The sequence below is a fragment of the Podarcis bocagei genome, assembly GCF_964188305.1.
Source record: "Podarcis bocagei genome assembly, chromosome: 10".
NCBI lineage: Eukaryota > Metazoa > Chordata > Lepidosauria > Squamata > Lacertidae > Podarcis > Podarcis bocagei.
In genome coordinates this window covers 69,696,285-69,714,617 of record NC_138135.1, presented here as the reverse complement: position 1 = coordinate 69,714,617, position 18,333 = coordinate 69,696,285, and the positions used below count along the sequence as shown (strand labels likewise).

The 18,333-nt window shown below is 45.2% G+C and overlaps 1 protein-coding gene across 3 annotated transcripts in view; it reads left to right on the top strand.

Annotated features, from left to right (window-relative positions):
* Positions 1–18,333, top strand: part of ABCD2 (ATP binding cassette subfamily D member 2) — a 119,703-nt gene that overhangs the window by 75,727 nt on the left and 25,643 nt on the right. For all 3 annotated transcript variants that reach the window (XM_081211582.1, XM_081211581.1, XM_081211580.1), the window contains 3 exons: positions 3,951–4,072; positions 13,598–13,766; positions 17,273–17,367. In XM_081211582.1, coding sequence (XP_081067708.1) covers positions 3,951–4,072; positions 13,598–13,766; positions 17,273–17,367 — 386 coding nt within the window. The remainder of the gene's footprint in view (positions 1–3,950; positions 4,073–13,597; positions 13,767–17,272; positions 17,368–18,333) is intronic.

Genomic DNA, 18,333 nt, shown 5'->3' with positions numbered 1-18,333 from the left:
TGTCAGGATATTCCAGGAAATTATTCTCCCTCTTTCCTCCCCACCCCATGCCTCAAAAGAGGCTTGACTTGGGATGCATAAATCTCTGAATTTCAGTTTCACTCCCTTTTGTCATTTTCCCAGACTTCTCCACATTTCCATGTCAGTTTGCGTTTTTTTAAAAAATTAAGGTTTCCCCCCCTCACAACGCAAACATAATGCCCTAGTGACAAAAATAAAATGATTCCCCACAAAGTACATTTCTTTATTCAACTATGCATTATTGTAATATTCTCAAATTGGGGGGGGGGGGCTTGTTTTCTAAAATAACAAGAACACATTTAATAGCTGTTCTAGTCAAAACAAGCAAATGAAAGTCGAGCCTTAAGAGGAATTTGTTCTCTCGGCACATGCACTGAAGGGACATAACACAGGGACTTTGCTGAAAGTAATTAGTTCTTTGCCAGTGCCTGGGAACACCGCCTTGAATTCTGTGGAAAAAATATAGTGAATATAAATGATAATAATAATATAATAATAATAATAATTAATTCTTTCTACCCCGCACATCTGGCTGGGTTTCCCCAGCCACTCTGGGCGGCTTCCAACAAAAGATTAAAAATACATTAAAACGTGAGTCGTTAAAAACTTCCCTAATGAAACAAATTGTTAAGAGTTCTAGTAATGATCAGTGATTAATGGTAGAGGTGAAGAAATTATTCAGGTTTTACAGTACAAATCCTATGTGACTCTAATCCGCCCCTGAGCTCAGTGGAGCTTGCTTTCCCAATTTCAGGCCTGGCTATGGGATAGAGACAGCCATGGTTGTCTTGTTGGAAAACTTACACTGAGGGCTGGATGAGGAAGTTCAGTCGGATTGGTTCTCCTGAACCTCTAAGTAACTTTCCATATCATCAACCATGGTATCTTTCTGGAGCATTCCGCTGGGTTGGCCATTGACTTATGTGTGCCCCGTGCATTTTAACATCTGCATGAAAAAACTGAGGGAAGTACAGTCGTACCTTGGTTCTCGAATGCCTTGGTACTCGTACGTTTTGACTCCCGAATGCTGAAAACCAAGAAGTAAGTGTTCCGGTTTTTGAATGTTTTTCGGAAGCCAAACATCCAACGCAGCCTTCGCTTGAGTGCAGGAAGCTCCTGCAGCCAATCAGAAGTTGCGTCTTGGTTTTGGAACAGTTTCGGGAGTTGAACGGACTCCCGGAATGAAGTGTGTTCAAGAACCAAGGTTCCACTGTAACGCAGAGGTTTTGGCTGAAGTGCCATCACTCTGTGAGTGAAAATTTTGTTTCCATCTGCTTCTCCAAGGGAGGTGATGCTCTGTATATGGCTGACTTTTAAAGATAATTTGGAACCTTCCAGTAGTGAACAATATGGCTGCCCATGTGACTTAGATGTGTTTTATTGCTTTTAATTGTCGCTAGTTTTATTTGTTCTTCATTTTTAGCGTTATACTTTTGAATAATCAATATGCAATATAAATAACCCTAAACTTCTGTGTCACCTTGGGAAGGGCAGCTTATAAATATTATAAATAGATATATACAGTGTGTACAAGAATGAAGCCTTAGCTTCCTACATTCTTCTTTGACTTCCTAAGGCTTCCTAAATTTTACTTTGATGACAGGTTGGTTTGGTTTTTTACACACACATAATAGAATTTGCCTTCAGTCAATTGCACTATGGATTATGTTTTATTTTAATGATAATTGATTGTATTCCCTTCTGGGATCATTTTGTATGATGAAAACAGGGACAGAATGAACTAATGAACGACGTTTTTAAGACGTTCAAACAGGAATCCCGGGGCACTGGGTGACAAATAACTGGGTAATGGCAAAGCCGAAGACAATTGTTGCCATTTGTTTGCTTATGTTATACTATTTGTATTTATTTTTATATAAAAAATTCTGTCCCACACTTCTGGTCCCTATGGCGGTACTCAGGGTGGCTTGCAACAATTTAAAACCGTACTGTCCTTTAAAAACAACACATGTGTTTTTGAAATCCACATAATCGTGAATCCCTTCCTGAAGTTTCAGTTTTATATTGTAAAATGCCCTGTGATCCTTGGGTGAAGAGCTGTATAGAAACTTAATAAATAATAATAATAATAATTCAATTACAGTTCAGTGAAAATACAACAGAAACAGAGACATGAACCACACTTGTAAAATAAAACGTTAGGTGCTTAGCAAAGAAAAAGCTTGCCAAACTTTATAAAAGTCTTCACCTTCTTTTCTTCTCCTTTTTATTTGGTGATCACTCGTAGCCGAGTAAGATTGTCTTCCATAAACACGGTTTTAACAATGAGTCCGTAAGTGACGCTGGAGGCCAATTTCATCCTCACCAACCAGCACATGACAACTAGGGCTTTTTTACCCCTGCATGGTGAATGGTTTTTGGTGCACCTCAAAAGCCCTATCTCTTGCCACAATCAGTTGTGCTCTGCACCAGCGGCGTAGCGTGGGTTGTCAGCACCCGGGGCAAGGCAAGTAATTTGCGCCCCCTAACCCCTAACCTGCCGCGTCAGGTGATCTGAGGCGAGTTGCCGCTGGCGCTGCCGCCCAAACGATGCCGCTTGCCCGGAGGAGGAGGGCAGAGAGGCGAGGAAAATTCAACATGGCCCAGCAGCTGCAGCAGCGGCGGCGGCGGAGGGGCTGTGAGGAGGGGCTGCCTGGCGCGCCCTCCGCAGCCCTGACGCGTGGGGACCGCGGCGAGCGCTGAGAGCTGCTGCTAGCGCGTCGGTTCCGCGAGACATGGGGCTCTGCTACAGCCTGCGCCCGAGGCTCTTCAGTGACTCCAGAGGCGGCGAGCGCCCCCCCCCGATGTTGCGGCCGGCCCCCCTTGCACCCCCCACGCTACGCCACTGCTCCGCACTAAGAGGAGTGGAGGGAGCAGGTAAATTGATATAGCAGAATGTATTCTTTTGGGTATTTTGGATCCGAGGCCTTTGGGTCAAAGCTTTATGACCCAATAGTTACATGGTCCTCCAAGGAAGAAGAAGAAGAAGAGTTTGGATTTGATATCCCACTTTATCACTACCCAAAGGAGTCTCAAAGCGGCTAACATTCTCCTTTCCCTTCCTCCCCCACAACAAACACTCTGTGAGGTGAGTGGGGCTGAGAGACTTCAGAGAAGTGTGACTAGCCCAAGGTCACCCAGCAGGTGCATGTGGAGGAGCGGGGAAGCGAACCCGGTTCACCAGATTACGAGTTCACCACTCTTAACCACCACACCACACTGGCTACATGTCAATGGCCCCCCAAATGTGTGTAGTAAAAAAGTGCACTCGCGCACACGTATGTATACCAGAGCACACACGCACACACCATGATGGGCTGTGGAATTTGGATCCTTGGCCCTCGATGGAAATCGTAGCACAATTTTGACCGCGCACAGCTTCCCCCACATCCTTTCCCCCTGCCAACTGCAGCAGAAATCTATGCCAGGTACTTCACCATGTGACCCAAATGAGATCGGTAGGACTGCATTTGTTTTTGCAGCTGCTGCCGCCAAACTACCAGGGGTTTTCAGGGGCCGTATCAGACTACGCATTTGCCACCTGATTGTAGGTTTTTTAATGTAGCTACCAGTGCTTTGAATTATGCTGAGATGCAAATATGAAATTTGTTCTTCCAGAACCGGAATTACTCAAATGCTCTTGTATTTTTGATGACTTCATAGTGGGGAGACTTTAGGCAGATGCTGCAGTTTCCTTGAGTGTGCTGGCAAGAGAAGGAGTATTTGTCAAGGTCTCCTTGACACGCTGCTGCTGCTGCCACAGGCCCATTCTTTGAGTCAGGATTTGGCAACTGCGTTTGACTGATTCTGATTTAACTACACAAATTTTGCCCGCATCTCCTTTCCTTCTAGAGAAGTTTCTCTTTAGTGGAGTTAGACTATGCTTCAAGTAGGTTTGCTCTAATTAAGCTTTCTTGCTTGCCTTTTAGAATTAGAAGATGGTCAGAAACAAGCGATGATCAGCGAGAGGACAGAAACCTTCACCACTTCAAGAAATTTACTGGCCTCTGGAGCAGATGCCATTGAAAGGATTATGTCTTCTTACAAAGAGGTACTGGATGAAATACGCTTGACAGCAGAAAAATAACAACTGGGGTTTTTTTTTTTGGGGGGGGGGGTCGTAAACGTAGTCTAAAATGGAATTGTGTATACCCATCTAAGGGAGGGTGGGAACAGGAAATCCGGACAAGATTCACAGGAAGCTTCAAAGGTTCCTTGATATAGTCACTATTAAATCCCAAGGTTGTTTTTTTTAAGAGCATTTGTTGTGTCTACGTTTGAATACAGTCGTATCTCAGATCCCAAACGCCCTGGAACTCAGACGTTTTGGCTCCTGAACACCGCAAACCCGGAAGTGATAGTTCTGGTTTGTGTACCTGAACGTCCGAGGGGGCTTCCGTGGCTTCTGATTGGCTGCAGGAGCTTCCTGCAGCCAATCAGAAGCCACAGTTTGGTTTCCGAACCTTTTGAAAGTCGAACGGACTTCCGGAATGGATTCCATTCAAATTCCAAGGTATGACTGTATTTCTTATAATGACCACAGATCATTAGTCTTCCTAAGGAATAAATAGATTTGAATCCCAAGTTGCTCCTCTATTCACATAAAGTGATTTTCACCAACTTCCCCCTCCATCAGCAGCTTCCTGCAGGATATTTCACACCATTCTCAAGAATTCCCCAATCCACCCAGCCACCACCAGCAGGGGGCTGGGAGATAGGGAACTCCTGTTAAGTGAATGTAAATAGCTTGGGGTTTGGGGGGTGTATGCTGCCTGGAGATTTTGAAATATTGCTTTGTACATGCAATTAGAAAGGAAGGCTGGGATCCAAATTATAGAGACCGTCATTGGGGGAAGGGTGAGTTGCCACCACAGCCACTGTACACAGTGGTGTAGCATCAGTTGCTGGTGCCCACGGTGGGTGGGTGCGGGCGGGCGTTGGGCAGAGAGGGCGTCAGCCCATCCGATGCCACCGGAGTGACCCCATCCCCACCAGAGGAAAGTGGGGCCGTGCTGCGCCACCTGCCCAGGGGGAGCCCAGCCGGCCGACACAGCCCTTGACAGGTGGAGAGGAGCCAGGCTGCTCTGGGGTCGCTTGCGTAGGGGCACCTGGTTCACGCCCCCTCAAAAATTGTGTGCCTGGGGCCACGCCCCCCCCAGCACACACACATCCCCACGCTGTGCCCTTGACTGTACATGCACTTCAGATTTAGCAACATCAATATATTCATCATCAATCTTTATTACTTGGGTCCAGAGACCCAAGAAATCGTCACAAAGCAATACACAATTCATACAGCCTACCTCCAGGTTAAATAAAGCATTTTGTTCCGGATATAGGGATCATTGGTTCTTGCAACCACCGATAAAAACTTTGCCACTGCCAATGTTCTAGCGTTTGTCCGGTCTTCCAATAGGAACCTGACATAGTGAGCCTCTGATTTTCCCAGGAAAGGTACCAGCGAGGGTAATATCAGTTCAGCCCTGTCTTGCTCATACTTTGCACAGTGCAACAAAATATGTTTTATGGAATCGATGTCTTGAGCACACGAGCAAAGTGTCTCCTGGTAGGGAACTCCTCTCAACCTGCCATCCAACACTGCAGAAGGAAAGACGTTTAGTCTGGCTTTGGTGAAAAGCCTTTGGTAGTTTGGTACTGTCAGGTTTTTAATGTAAGATGTTAACTTAAAGACATGCCCATATTGTACTCCTACTGCCAGTGGACTACCGACTGCGTGTGATCGAGATCGCAAGTCACTGTGTGCATTATCCCATAATCTTTGCTTTAACGTCTTTAGGGCGCCTTCATAACCCAGGTAATACAGTTGGGGGGGGGGTGACAGACCAATAGAGGTGGCTTTTTTAGCCATGGTTTTCTGCCATTTGCTGACAAATTCCTCATTGGTCAGGTGTTGGTACAAACCCTTCCCTAGATCAAACACTGAAACACTGAAATCCATTGCACCAGTGAGAGTTCTTGTAGTGGCTTCCACTAGTGCACTGGGTCACCCCAGGTGTTTCTGTGGAGAGAATGGAGAATTTGGCTCAACCTTACTCTATACAGGCGACGTTTTAATGTAAGTTAAGATTTGCAATCTACAAGTCCAAACTTAAGCGCCAGAGACGGTTAAAAACTGTGTTCTTATTTCCCAAGTTGGTTTACATTTCTGCAAGTTCTTGCTGTGAAATAGATGTCCACATTTTTATTATTTATTATTTATTCATGATGAAACCAATACTATGCAATGTAATACTAGAGCTACACGTGCAGGTTTACAATCACAAATCTGTTGAATTGTGTAGAAAGTTCCAACACCAAGCTCCTCATTTTTTGCCAGGACTGTTTTTGAACCCGGGTTGCTTGGGCTAAAAGACAACTCAACCCTGCATCTCGGACTGTCATCATTTCTGACATGTTTGAGATGGTTACCTGTCATGATTTTTAAATTGTATTTATTCATTGTTTGAATGGCCACTCTGGGCACCTTCTGGAAGGAGAGGCAAGATGAAAATAAATAATAATAATCTTAATATTCAGTACAGTGGTACCCCGCAAGACGAACGCCTCGCAAGACGGAAAACCCGCTAGACGAAAGGGTTTTCCGTTTTGGAGGCGCTTCGCAAAACAAATTTCTCTATGGGCTTGCCTCGCAAGACGACAGCCCAAAGGGAAATCTCCGGGACAGCGGGGAAGCGCAGCGCGTCTTCCCCACTGTCCTCGGACCTCCGCCCGCCGCACGGCATCGGAACGAAGCTCCGATGCCGGGCGGCGGGGGGGGGAACGCCTCCTCCCGCCGCGCGGCATCGGAACGAAGCTCCGATGCCGGGCGGCGGCGGGGGGACGCCTCCTCCCGCCGCGCGGCATCGGAACGGCGGGGGGAACAGAATGCTGCGGGGGGAACAGAATGCTGTTCTGAATGTTTGCGGTGGGGAGGAAAAACCCTCCTCCCACGCAAGCCCCGGGAACAGAGGGAAAGCGCTGCGCCCCTTCCCCTCTGTTCCCGTACCTGTCCTGAAGGCTTGCGGTGCGGAGAAAGGCCTTCTCCGCACCACCAGCCTGGCAAGCGGTTTCCCTAGGAACGCATTAATTGATTTTCAATGCATTCCTATGGGAAACCGTGCTTCGCAAGACGAAAAACTCGCAAGAAGAAAAAACTTGCGGAACCAATTAATTTCGTCTTGCGAGGCACCACTGTACAAACTTTTCAAACAAATGCCAACACCTACATATAAAGAGTTATATGTGACTTTTTTCCACCAGGATGGAAACACACCAGGGTGTTCATCCAAGTGTACATGGGAATGCACATTTCATTGAGAACTGTGCAGGGTAGGGTTATATAGAAGACAGGTGAGCAAGCAAGGACATTATAGACACCTGATAATGCTATGATATCAGGTGACTCATTTTTCCTTTCCAGTGTGGTGGGCTGTGCTAGAATGGAAAATCCTAGTACAGCTCAGCAGGCCTTGAAGCTACTGCTCAGACACAGAATCCTCAAATTGTGAGGTGAATTAGATAACCAAGAGGTTTTTTTGTTTTGTTTTTGTTTTTTGCCCTCTTGGCATTCGCCTCAGCCACCGGAAGCGTCCCGGCTGCCATTTTGTCTCGGGCAATGGCGAAAATAGAAAATAAATAATTTTTTTAAAAAATTAGATAACCAAGAAACGTGTGGTGAATGCGGTGGAAGTCTTTTATAATATTTTAACTAGGATTTATATATTGTAATGTTTGAAGTATGAATTTGGAATTATTGATTATGAAAAGTATTTTTCTTCTTCTTTTCCCCCCCTTTCTTTTATTTTTTGTCTTTCTTCTTTTCTAGTCTGCATTCTGGAAAATTGTATAGATAAATGTTTTAATGTACGGTTATGTATTCTTTCTATTTATTTTATTTTATTTTTATTTTTTTGTAACATTTAATAAAATTTAATTTTTTTAAAAAAAGAATCCTCAAATTGTAGACCTGGATGGGACCCTGAGGATAATCTAAGCCAAGCCCCTGCAAGGCAGGAATATGTTGCAGTCCCATACAGGGATTGAACCTGCAGCCTTGGTGATATCAGCACCATGCTCTAACCAACTGAGCTTATCCAGGCTTCAAAGCATGGGTAGGCAAACTAAGGCCCGGGCGCCGGATCTGACCCAATCACCTTCTAAATCCGTCCTGCGGACGGTCCGGGAATCAGCATGTTTTTACATGAATAGAATGTGTGCTTTTATTTAAAATGCATCTCTGGGTTATTTGTGGGGCATAGGAATTCGTTCTTTTTTTCTTTTCCAAAATATAGTCCGGCCCCGCACAAGGTCTGAGGGACAGTGGACTGGCCCCCTGCTAAAGTAGTTTGCTGACCCCTGCTTTAAAGCTTGATCGGCACCAACTTCAGGCTTCACTTTCCTCTGGGATCAGCTGTGATTGGCTGGGAATCTCGGTAGGGCTGCCAATCTCAGCAGATATCTTACTATCTTAGCAGAGTGTCTGTGGCAGGACCTTTCTGTAATGTTTTAATGTCACTTCCGGTGACAAAGGCAGAGACATCTTCTCCCTACATGAACCCCTGATCCCCACCTGTGTTTTAATTGGCACCTAGCAACCTAGCATTCCTGCCAACCTAGCAGTTCGAAAGCACGTCAAAGTGCAAGTAAATAAATAGGTACCGCTCTGGCGGGAAGGTAAACGGTGTTTCCGTGCGCTGCTCTGGTTCGCCAGAAGTGGCTTAGTCATGCTGGCCACATGACCAGCTGTATGCCAGCTCCCTCGGCCAATAAAGCGAGATGAGCGCCGCAACCCCAGAGTCGGCCACGACTGGACCTAATGGTCAGGGGTCCCTTTACCTTTACCTTTAGGAAGACATAGTGGAAGCTAGTGGAGAAGTCCCAGCCCTTGCTGCTTTAATAGAAAGCACCATGGGGGAGAAAGAACAGGACAGGAAACCTACTGCTGCCCTCGCAAAAGGTGGCATTTTAAATGTGTGTGTCGCTTTTTAAGACGCTGTTGCTTCTGGCCACATAATCATCATCATTCTTATCCTGCCCATCTGGCTGGGTTGTCCCACCCACACTGGGCAGCTTCCAACACATATAAGAACATACAGTGGTGCCTCGCAAGACGAAAAGAATCCGTTCTGTGATTCTCTTCGTCTAGCGGTTTTTTCGTCTTGCGAAGCAAGCCCATTGACGGATTAGCGGATTAGCGCTATTAGCGGCTTTTAGCGGCTTTTAGCGGCTTTTAGCCTCTTATCAGCTTATCGGATCAGCTGATAAGCGGCTTAGCGGCTTAGAAAAAGGGGGGGAAGGGAAAAAACCCCGCAGGAACTCGCAAGGAGATTCGTTTTGCGAAGCACCTCCAAAACGGAAAACTCTTTCGTCTAGCGAGTTTTCCGTCTTGCGAGGCATTCGTCTTGCGGGGCACCACTGTACTGTACTGGCCTGAATATAAGCCTCACTTTTCCCCCAAATTCTGACCATGAAAAGTTAAAGTGCGGCTTAAATTCGCGACCTTACAAAAATTGGCTTTTACGATATCACTGCTGAAACAGGCATACGGTAAAATGGAACGGGTGTGAGTGCCTGCGGAATGTTGTCTCTGTTCCTCCCCCCTTGAATTTTAAAGCTGCGGCTTATATTCGGGTGTGGGTTATATTTGGGCCAATACGGTAACAAAACATTGAACATTAAAAACTTCCCGATAAAGGGCTGCTTTCAGATGTCTTCTAAAAGTTGCTCTTTACCTCCTTGACATCTGATGGGAGGACATCACTGCTGAGAAGGCCCTACCCTCTGCCTGGTTCCCTGTAACTTCAGTTCTTGCAGTGAGGGAGCTACCAGAAGGCCCTCAGAGCTGGACCTCAGTGTCCAGGCTGAATGACAGTGGTGGAGATGCTTCTTCTGGAGCAAAGGCTGTTTAGGGCCTTAAAGGTCAGCTCCAACATTTTGAATTGTGCTTGGAAACATACTGGGAACCAGTGTAGAGCCTTTAGGCCCGGTGCTATATATGGCCCCGGTGGCTGCTCCCAATCACCAGTCTAGCTGCTGCATTCTGGATTAATTGTAGTTTCCGTGTCCCCTTCAAAGGTAGCCCCACGTAGAGCGCATTGCAGTAGTCCAAGTGGTAGATAACCAGAGCATGTACCACTCTGGCGAGACAGTTAAACATCCCGGCTCCCACCCAAACTGGCAAACCAGTTTGGACACACACACACACACACACAGAGGTTACCAGCCCCGTTTCAGGGCACAGAGAGCTCAGTACCAGGCATGAAGCCCAAAACTTCTGCCAGCCCTCAGTTAATTTATGGAATTTGCTCTGAGAAGACCTGCTGATGCCCACGAGCTTATATGGCTTTGGAAAGTGGGAGGGGAGACGGTGATAGCTAGCTGTGACCTCTGGGTTCAGATACACTATAGAGTGGTACCTCGGGTTAAGAACCTAATTCGTTCTGGAGGTCTGTTCTTAACCTGAAACTGTTCTTAACCTGAGGTACCACTTTAGCTAATGGGGCCTCCCGCTGCCGCCACCGGGCGATTTCTGTTCTCATCCTGAAGCAAAGTTCTTAACCTGAGGTAATATTTCTGGGTTAGCGGAGTCTGTAACCTGAAGCGTATGTAACCTGTAGCATCTGTAACCTGAGGGACCACTGTACCTTTGAATGCCAGTTGGTGGGAGCAGAAATAGGAGACAACTATTGCTTCAAGCCTGTGTGGGCTTCCTGGTGGCATTTGGTTGGCCACTGTAGGAAACTGAGTTCTGGCCTAAATGGATTTTTGCCTTCACCCATCTTGCTGGTCCAGATGTTTTGGCCTACTTCCTTTCTGCCAGCAGATGGAGACGGCACATTACGGTTTGGGGTTGTCATAATTTGTGGATTGGGAACTCGCCAGCTTTCAGAATCTCTCCCCATCGCACACCCCAGAAATTTGGGTATGGTTTCCTACGTTTTTGGAAGACAGGCTGAGCCAAGGCCAAAGGCATAGGAATGATTTCAGCCGCCATCTATAACAGAGACATCGCGAAAGAATCAGATTAGGGAGTGAGGACCTGAGTAGAATGAGCCAACATTATTCCGGTGAGGGTGGATGGGATTTGCATTCAAACATTTCCCTACACACAGAAATCCAGGCAACTTCCACGGCATCATCTTTCATTGGGGTCAAGACACCACTGAATGATTCTGTTGTAAAATTGGTGTGTGTGTGTGGGAGTGCTTCCACATAGATGTTCAGCGTTGAATCAGCAGGTTTGGTTCACTTGTGTTTAATGAGGTTCTCACGCAACACTGTCATCTAATCCTTGTCATTCACCATCTGCCCTGTCAGGAGAAATAAGAGGCCGAGGGAAGGAGGCACAGAGAACACGCAGGCCTGCTTCAGCCAGACTGCTCCTGCCTCTCTTGGGCAGATGGTATCCACTGGGATACTGCGAGGAGGAGGAAGGATGTGCCGGAAGCAGACACAGACACCAACAAGGCCTGCTCTAGCAGAACTGTTCCCTCCCCACAGCCAACATTAAATGTTATCTCATTTTTTTAATCCATAAAAATTGTAAATTGCCTTGGATGCCTTAGGCAGAAAGGTGGTAAAGGTAAAGGGACCCCTGACCATTAGATCCAGTCGTGGCCGACTCTGGGGTTGCGGCGCTCATCTCGCTTTATTAGCCAAGGGAGCCGGCGTACAGCTTCCAGGTCAAGTGGCCAGCATGACTAAGCCGCTTCTGGTCGAACCAGAGCAGTGCACGGAAATGCTGTTTATCTTCCCGCCGAAGAGGTACCTATTTATCTACTTGCACTTTGACGTGCTTTCGAACTGCTAGGTTGGCAGGAGCAGGGACCGAGCAACGGGAGCTCACCCCGTCGAGGGGATTCGAACCGCCTACATTCTGATCGGCAAGCCCTAGGCTCTGTGGTTTAACCCACAGCGCCACCCGCATCCCAGAAAGGTTGTACATAAATACAAATTATTATTATTATTATTATTATTATTATTATTATTATTATTATTATTAATTGTTATTATTTATTTCACTTGTGGAGCTTCTGTCTCTTCTCAGACTGCAAAAAGCAGTCTTTTAAAAAGAGATTGGAAGAATATCACTGTTTTTACAATGTAGATGCCTTTAGCACTACTTGTCAATCTTTTTAAAATAGTGGGGTTTAGACATGGGCAGGGACGGATCAGGAAGGCAATTTATCTCTACTTAACACCCATTCATTATAACCCTTGTGGTGGGTACCATTTTATGACCCCAATTTTGTTTTGTTTAGTTAAAGAGAGGTGTGTAAGATCATAACACTATGGAATTCGTGTTGTGCAGCAGTATGGGATTAAAGCAGCATGTTGTTGTAGCGCTGGACATCTCTCTTCGTTTTCTTTTAAAGCCAGAAAAATCCTACAGCTGTATTTAAAAATCAATTGCAAAATTAAAGCAGGGATGTAAAATGGTTAGCTGTGCTGAATCTGGCTGCACCTACAGCAGCAATGGCATGTCCAGAACACTGCCGGACGTAGACATAAAAAAAATCACAGTATGCTTGAAAGTGTGTGCAATAGTAGTCTGAATGTTGTTGTGTTTGACCCGATATGTGAGCATGCATGAGTGTGTGTGCATGCACACATGCATGTAGATCAGGGGTCAGTAAACCTTTTCAGCAGGGGTCTGGTCCACTGTCCCTCAGACCTTTTGGGGGGCCGGACCATCTTTTGAAAAAAACATATGAATGAATTCCTATGCCCTACAAATAACCCAGAGATGCATTTTAAATAAAAGGACACATTCTACTCATGTAAAAACACACTGATTCCCAGACCGTCCGCAGGCCAGATTGAGAAGGCGATTGGGCCGGATCCGGCCCCCGGGCCTTAGTTTGCCTACCCATGATGTAGATGAATTGGGGAGTACACAACAGACCATTAATCCAGTTTTCGTTCACATGCAAAATTCCTCCTTCAAATAACATCTCAAGCAAATGTTTCTGGGAGGGAAGGGGAGAATAAATTGGTAAACAGGCATCAAACCCTACTTTTAAATCAAGCAGTGGGGTGTCCTGACATTTGCCTAGAATTTAATGTTGACGAGTGCATCTGAAAGTGTGTCTTTGACAGGCAAGCAGGAGCGCATTAGGCCTAGAGTTGCTTTCTATATCAGTCACCAGATGCTGGTTGAAGCCAAGTGAATGGTGTTGCCTTTCTCTAAGAAGTTGGCAGCAGAAATGAAAAAGAGAAGTACTTATTCTTTCCTTGAGGTTGTTGTTTATTGGTCCACAAATCACTTACAGACAGCTTAAAGCTGCTGAAGTTTTTCCTGCCCCTGCCATCCAGTGATTTTCAGGTGGTGGTGTCATCATCATACACTACGCTAAGAAGCTGAATTTCTATAGGAAGCTCCTATCTTTAGGAAGAAATATCTGAATGTCCATCAAAATTGGATTCATTGCTTTCATGGAATCATCTTTTTCCCCTGGAATAACAGAACACAATGCACATAACACGGCGGTATGCTTGGTAGAGTAAAAGCACGTGCTACAATAATTCGTCGGCACAGTTCTGTTTTTAATCTTTGCAATCGTTTATCGTTTTGCAGGTCACAGAGTTAGCAGGCTACACAGCTCGTGTGTACAACATGTTTTCAGTCTTCGATGAAGTGAAGAGGGGCATTTACAAAAGGACAGCTGTTTCTCAAGAATGTGAAAGCAACAATAAGAAAAGAGATAAAACAGAGCAACATATCGACGGCCCATTGGAAATCAAGGGTAATGAATGATGCATTTTTAATTTTTTTTAAAGATTCCTCTTTAACAGCTTGCAATTTGAAATTGAAACCCTGGGCCAGCTATTTAAACAAAACTATCCACTTAATTCGTTCCCTTTGCCTAGAATAATAGATCCTGGTACCTTCTGGTCCCAGCTATGCATATTCCACATCCAACTCTTGACTTTTATAAACTGTTTTCTGTGAGATGCTAAAGGCTGATCTGTGCATATAATAATAATAATAATAATAATAATAATAATAATAATAATAATAATAATAATAGCAACATGGTACCTGGTTCCTGTGGCTGCACCATTTCAGATGGAAGGTGACATACCTGAATACTCCACCACTTCAAAATCCCCCTGCACATGGAAACATAGTATGTCAGGAAGATAATTCTAGTTTAGTATTCTCCATGATAGAATGAAAAATGTGGCAGTGCATTTCAAACTTTCACTTTTCCACCTTGGTACAATCCCAGGAATTGTATGAGTACATTTGCGTGAAGGTCTTCTGCTAATGGAATTCCAATATTTTCATTCAGCTCTCCCTTATTATACTGCTTTCCTCTTCATGCCTCTTACTTCTCATGGGACACCATGCGGCTTGCCTTCCAGTAGCCCTCTCTAAAGAAATTGTTGTAACTCTTCATCTAATACTTATTTTATTTCCTGGCTTATCCAGAAAACTTCCCTCCCCATTATCTCCCTTCTCTTTAACTAACCTTAGTAAATACTCTTTTCTTGTTCATTGCTTCCAATGCATACTCTTTCCCCCCACAGCTGATTTTTGACCGCCCCTCATTCTGTCTGTTAACATGTATATTATTTTGGGGGTCATCTTGCTTGCAGGTTTGTTAAATGGTGGCTTTTAAGGTGCTGCCTTAAATATGTATTGAATTCCACAGCATCCTAGCATGTTGTGAAATAGGGTAGGATTGGAGGACTTACTCAGACTAAGATAACTTGTTGTTTAGTCATTTAGTCGTGTCCGACTCTTCATGACCCCATGGACCAGAGCACGCCAGGCACTCCTGTCTTCCACTGCCTCCCACAGTTTGGTCAAACTCATGCTGGTAGCTTCGAGAACACTGTCCAACCATCTCGTCCTCTGTCGTTCCCTTCTCTTTGTGCCCTCCATCTTTCCCAACATCACGGTCTTTTCCAGGGAGTCTTCTCTTCTGATGAGGTGGCCAAAGTATTAGAGCCTAAGCTTCAGGATCTGTCCTTCCAGTGAGCACCCAGGGCTGATTTCCTTAAGGATGGATAGGTTTGATCTTCTTGCAGTCCATGGGACTCTCAAGAGTCTCCTCCAGCACCATAATTCAAAAGCATCAATTCTTCAGCGATCAGCCTTCTTTATGGTCCAGCTCTCACATCACTACTGGGAAAACATAGCTTTTACTATACGGACCTTTGTCGGCAAGGTGATGTCTCTGCTTTTTAAGATACTGTCTAGGTTTGTCATTGCTTTTCTCCCAAGAAGCAGGCTTCTTTTAATTTCGTGACTGCTGTTACCATCTGCAGTGATCATGGAGCCCAAGAAAGTAAAATCTCTCACGGCCTCCATTTCTTTCCCTTCTATTTGCCTGGAGGTGATGGGACTAGTGGCCATGATCTTAGTTTTTTTATGTTGAGCTTCAGACCATATTTTGCGCTCTCCTCTTTCACCCTCATTAGAAGATTCTTTAAGAGAACTTACTGAAAAGTAATTTCTGGTTCTGCAGTGAGGTTTCAAATCGTGTGCACTTTTCTAAATTGTAACCACATTTTCTGGTTAAGTTTTGTGTTCTGAGGATAGTTCTCCCAGCTCTCTTTCAAAGTCCATGAGTTGAAAATTAGAACCTTTCTATGTAGGAGGGAGACTGTAAAGGAGACAATCTCCACTTTACATATTTCTAACTACATCTCGGATAGGTATTGTACCCTATACCATTATGTCTCCTTCACTTCTCATGATCAAAAGTGTATAATAAAGCAGTTATATAGCCCACTACTGTATTTATTGTAATCTACAATTATAGATTACAATATTATAGGGACGCGGGTGACGCTGTGGGTTAAACCACAGAGCCTAGGACTTGCCGATGAGAAGGTCGGCAGTTTGAATCCCTGCGACGGGGTGAGCTCCTGTTGCTCGGTCCCTGCTCCTGCCAACGTAGCAGTTCGAAAGCACATCAAAGTGCAAGTAGATAAATAGGTACTGCTCCAGTGGGAAGGCAAACGGCGTTTCTGTGCACTGCTCTTGTTTCGCCAGAAGCGGCTTAGTCATGCTGGCCACATGACCCGGAAGCTGTACGCCGGCTCCTTCGGCCAATAAAGCGAGATGAGCACCGCAACCCCAGTCGGTCATGACTGGACCTAATGGTCAGGGGTCCCTTTACTTTTACAATTATAGTGGCATACAACAATGGGGGTTAGGGAAGGTCATTCTATAAATACATTGTCAAAAGTGTGGGCTATAGTATGCTGCTACTGCTTTAGTCGTTCCCTGGTTACAAATCTGGATTATTTAAAAGCATATCTGAACTCTTGTTAATCTTCAGAGAAATGCTGCCAGACTTTATAATGAATCTATTGTTTATTTTACATTAGGAACAATAGTTGAATAGTTTTCAACTATTTGGAACAGTTTTAAGTCTTTGAGAAAAGGTATTGCATTCATTCAGTGATACATTCTTGCGATGAAGAAGGGTTTCAGTATTTAGGTTAGACATGTGGATTCATATAAGTTAAAAAAAAAGTCAAATGGCTCCACCTTTCTTATTACTTTCTGAACAGTTTCTGCTCATCTGTAGCGAAGCATGCTTTGGATATCGAAACACTATGCTAAACCAGTGAATTCAGAAGCTAGAGGCTGGCTTCAGTGTAATGTTTAAGATCAGATTCACAGAGAGAAACAGCTGTGAGACTCCTGTTTAGCATTAGGTAAGGCAGTGCCCTTCACATCCAGCCAAAAGGAGACAGGCTAACCTTTCTGCGGCCCAACACACAACACCGTATTCCAGCTAATGGCTGGAAAGAGCGTTCATGCTCCATCTGCTGGGACTTAAAAGAAATAACCACGCAGTGTGCTTTAATGCTGTTTAATCACCCCTAATACCATTCATTCTCTCTAATGCTAAGTGAAGGTGAAGCCAAGGAGTGCTTTGCAGACTTAGAAGATCCTGAAAGGAGAAGGGTGGGTTCAGAAGTTGTGCTGTAGCCTAGGGCTTGCCAATCAGAAGGTCAGCGGTTCGAATACCAGCGACGGGGTGAGCTCCCGTTGTTCAGTCTCTGCTCCTGCCAACCTAGCAGTTCGAAAGCACATCAAAGTGCAAGTAGATAAATAGGTACCACTCTGGCAGGAAGGTAAACGGCGTTTCTGTGCGCTGCTCTGGTTCACCAGAAGCGGCTTAATCATGCTGGCCACATGACCCGGAAGCTGTACACCGGCTGTCTTCTGTACATGTGTGTGCTTCACTAACATGTTGTAATTTTTGTTTGTTTGTTTTACTTGTAGGAAGAGTAATAGATGTTGATCATGGAATTATCTGTGAAAATGTTCCTATCATTACGCCAAATGGAGATGTGGTGGCGTCAAGGCTAAACTTCAAAGTAAGACGATGTGCAAGAATCTTCCGACCGTGGCCACCACAGTTAGCATAAATGCAGCATGCAGTTCATGTACCTTCTGTTAATTAATTGGACAACAATATATAAAAGAGGGTGAACCAAGCAAAGCAGACGTAGTGACTCAAAGCTAGAAGCTTATCGTTTCTCTGACTTTGGTAAACAGGGAGACAGGATTCCCTTTCCCATGCTGCGGCCTGCACATTAAATCAATGTGCAGAGGAAAACAGGCATCTGTTGGTTTTTGCCCCTGTCCATTGCAGAGATCATGAGAAAAGACTATACATGCATGTAAACTATTACACATCTAGGATCAGTACTAGTATTAAGGAGCCCTTGCCATGTGTACAGGCCCCGTGTAAGTACAGTCCTTTTTCTTGTTCCACCCAATGAGTGGATCATAGAAGTATATAGCCGGAAGGGACAGCAAGGGTCATCTAGTCCAACCCCCTGGAAAGCAAAAAACTGTTACCCAACGTGGGCCTCGAACGCATCACCCTGAGATTAAGAGTGCCGTGCTATACTGACTAGATAGATAGATAAACTTTATTTGCATTAGCCAACGGCCGTAGCAACATAAAACAAGCAATATATACACAATTAAAAAACAACAACATGGATAAAAAGGACCGTCAAATGACCAAGACCATCGTTCAAATAGTGGCCCTTAATCTCATTGCACCCTTGATAAACCTAGCAACTTTTGCTGTTGTCTGATCAGTGGCGTAGCGTGGGTTCTCAGCACCCGGGGCAAGGCAATTAATTTGCGCCCCCTAACCCGTGGATTTTAGCACTCGAGTCTCTTCCGCCCCCCCCAGATGTTGCGCCAGGTGTGGCAGGCCCCCCCTGTACCCCCCACGCTACGCCACTGCTCCCACCACAAGTCTTCAGGACAGCCATCCGAAGGCTGGCGTGGGGAGAAGGTCTCTCCGCCCCACCGCAGGCTTCGGA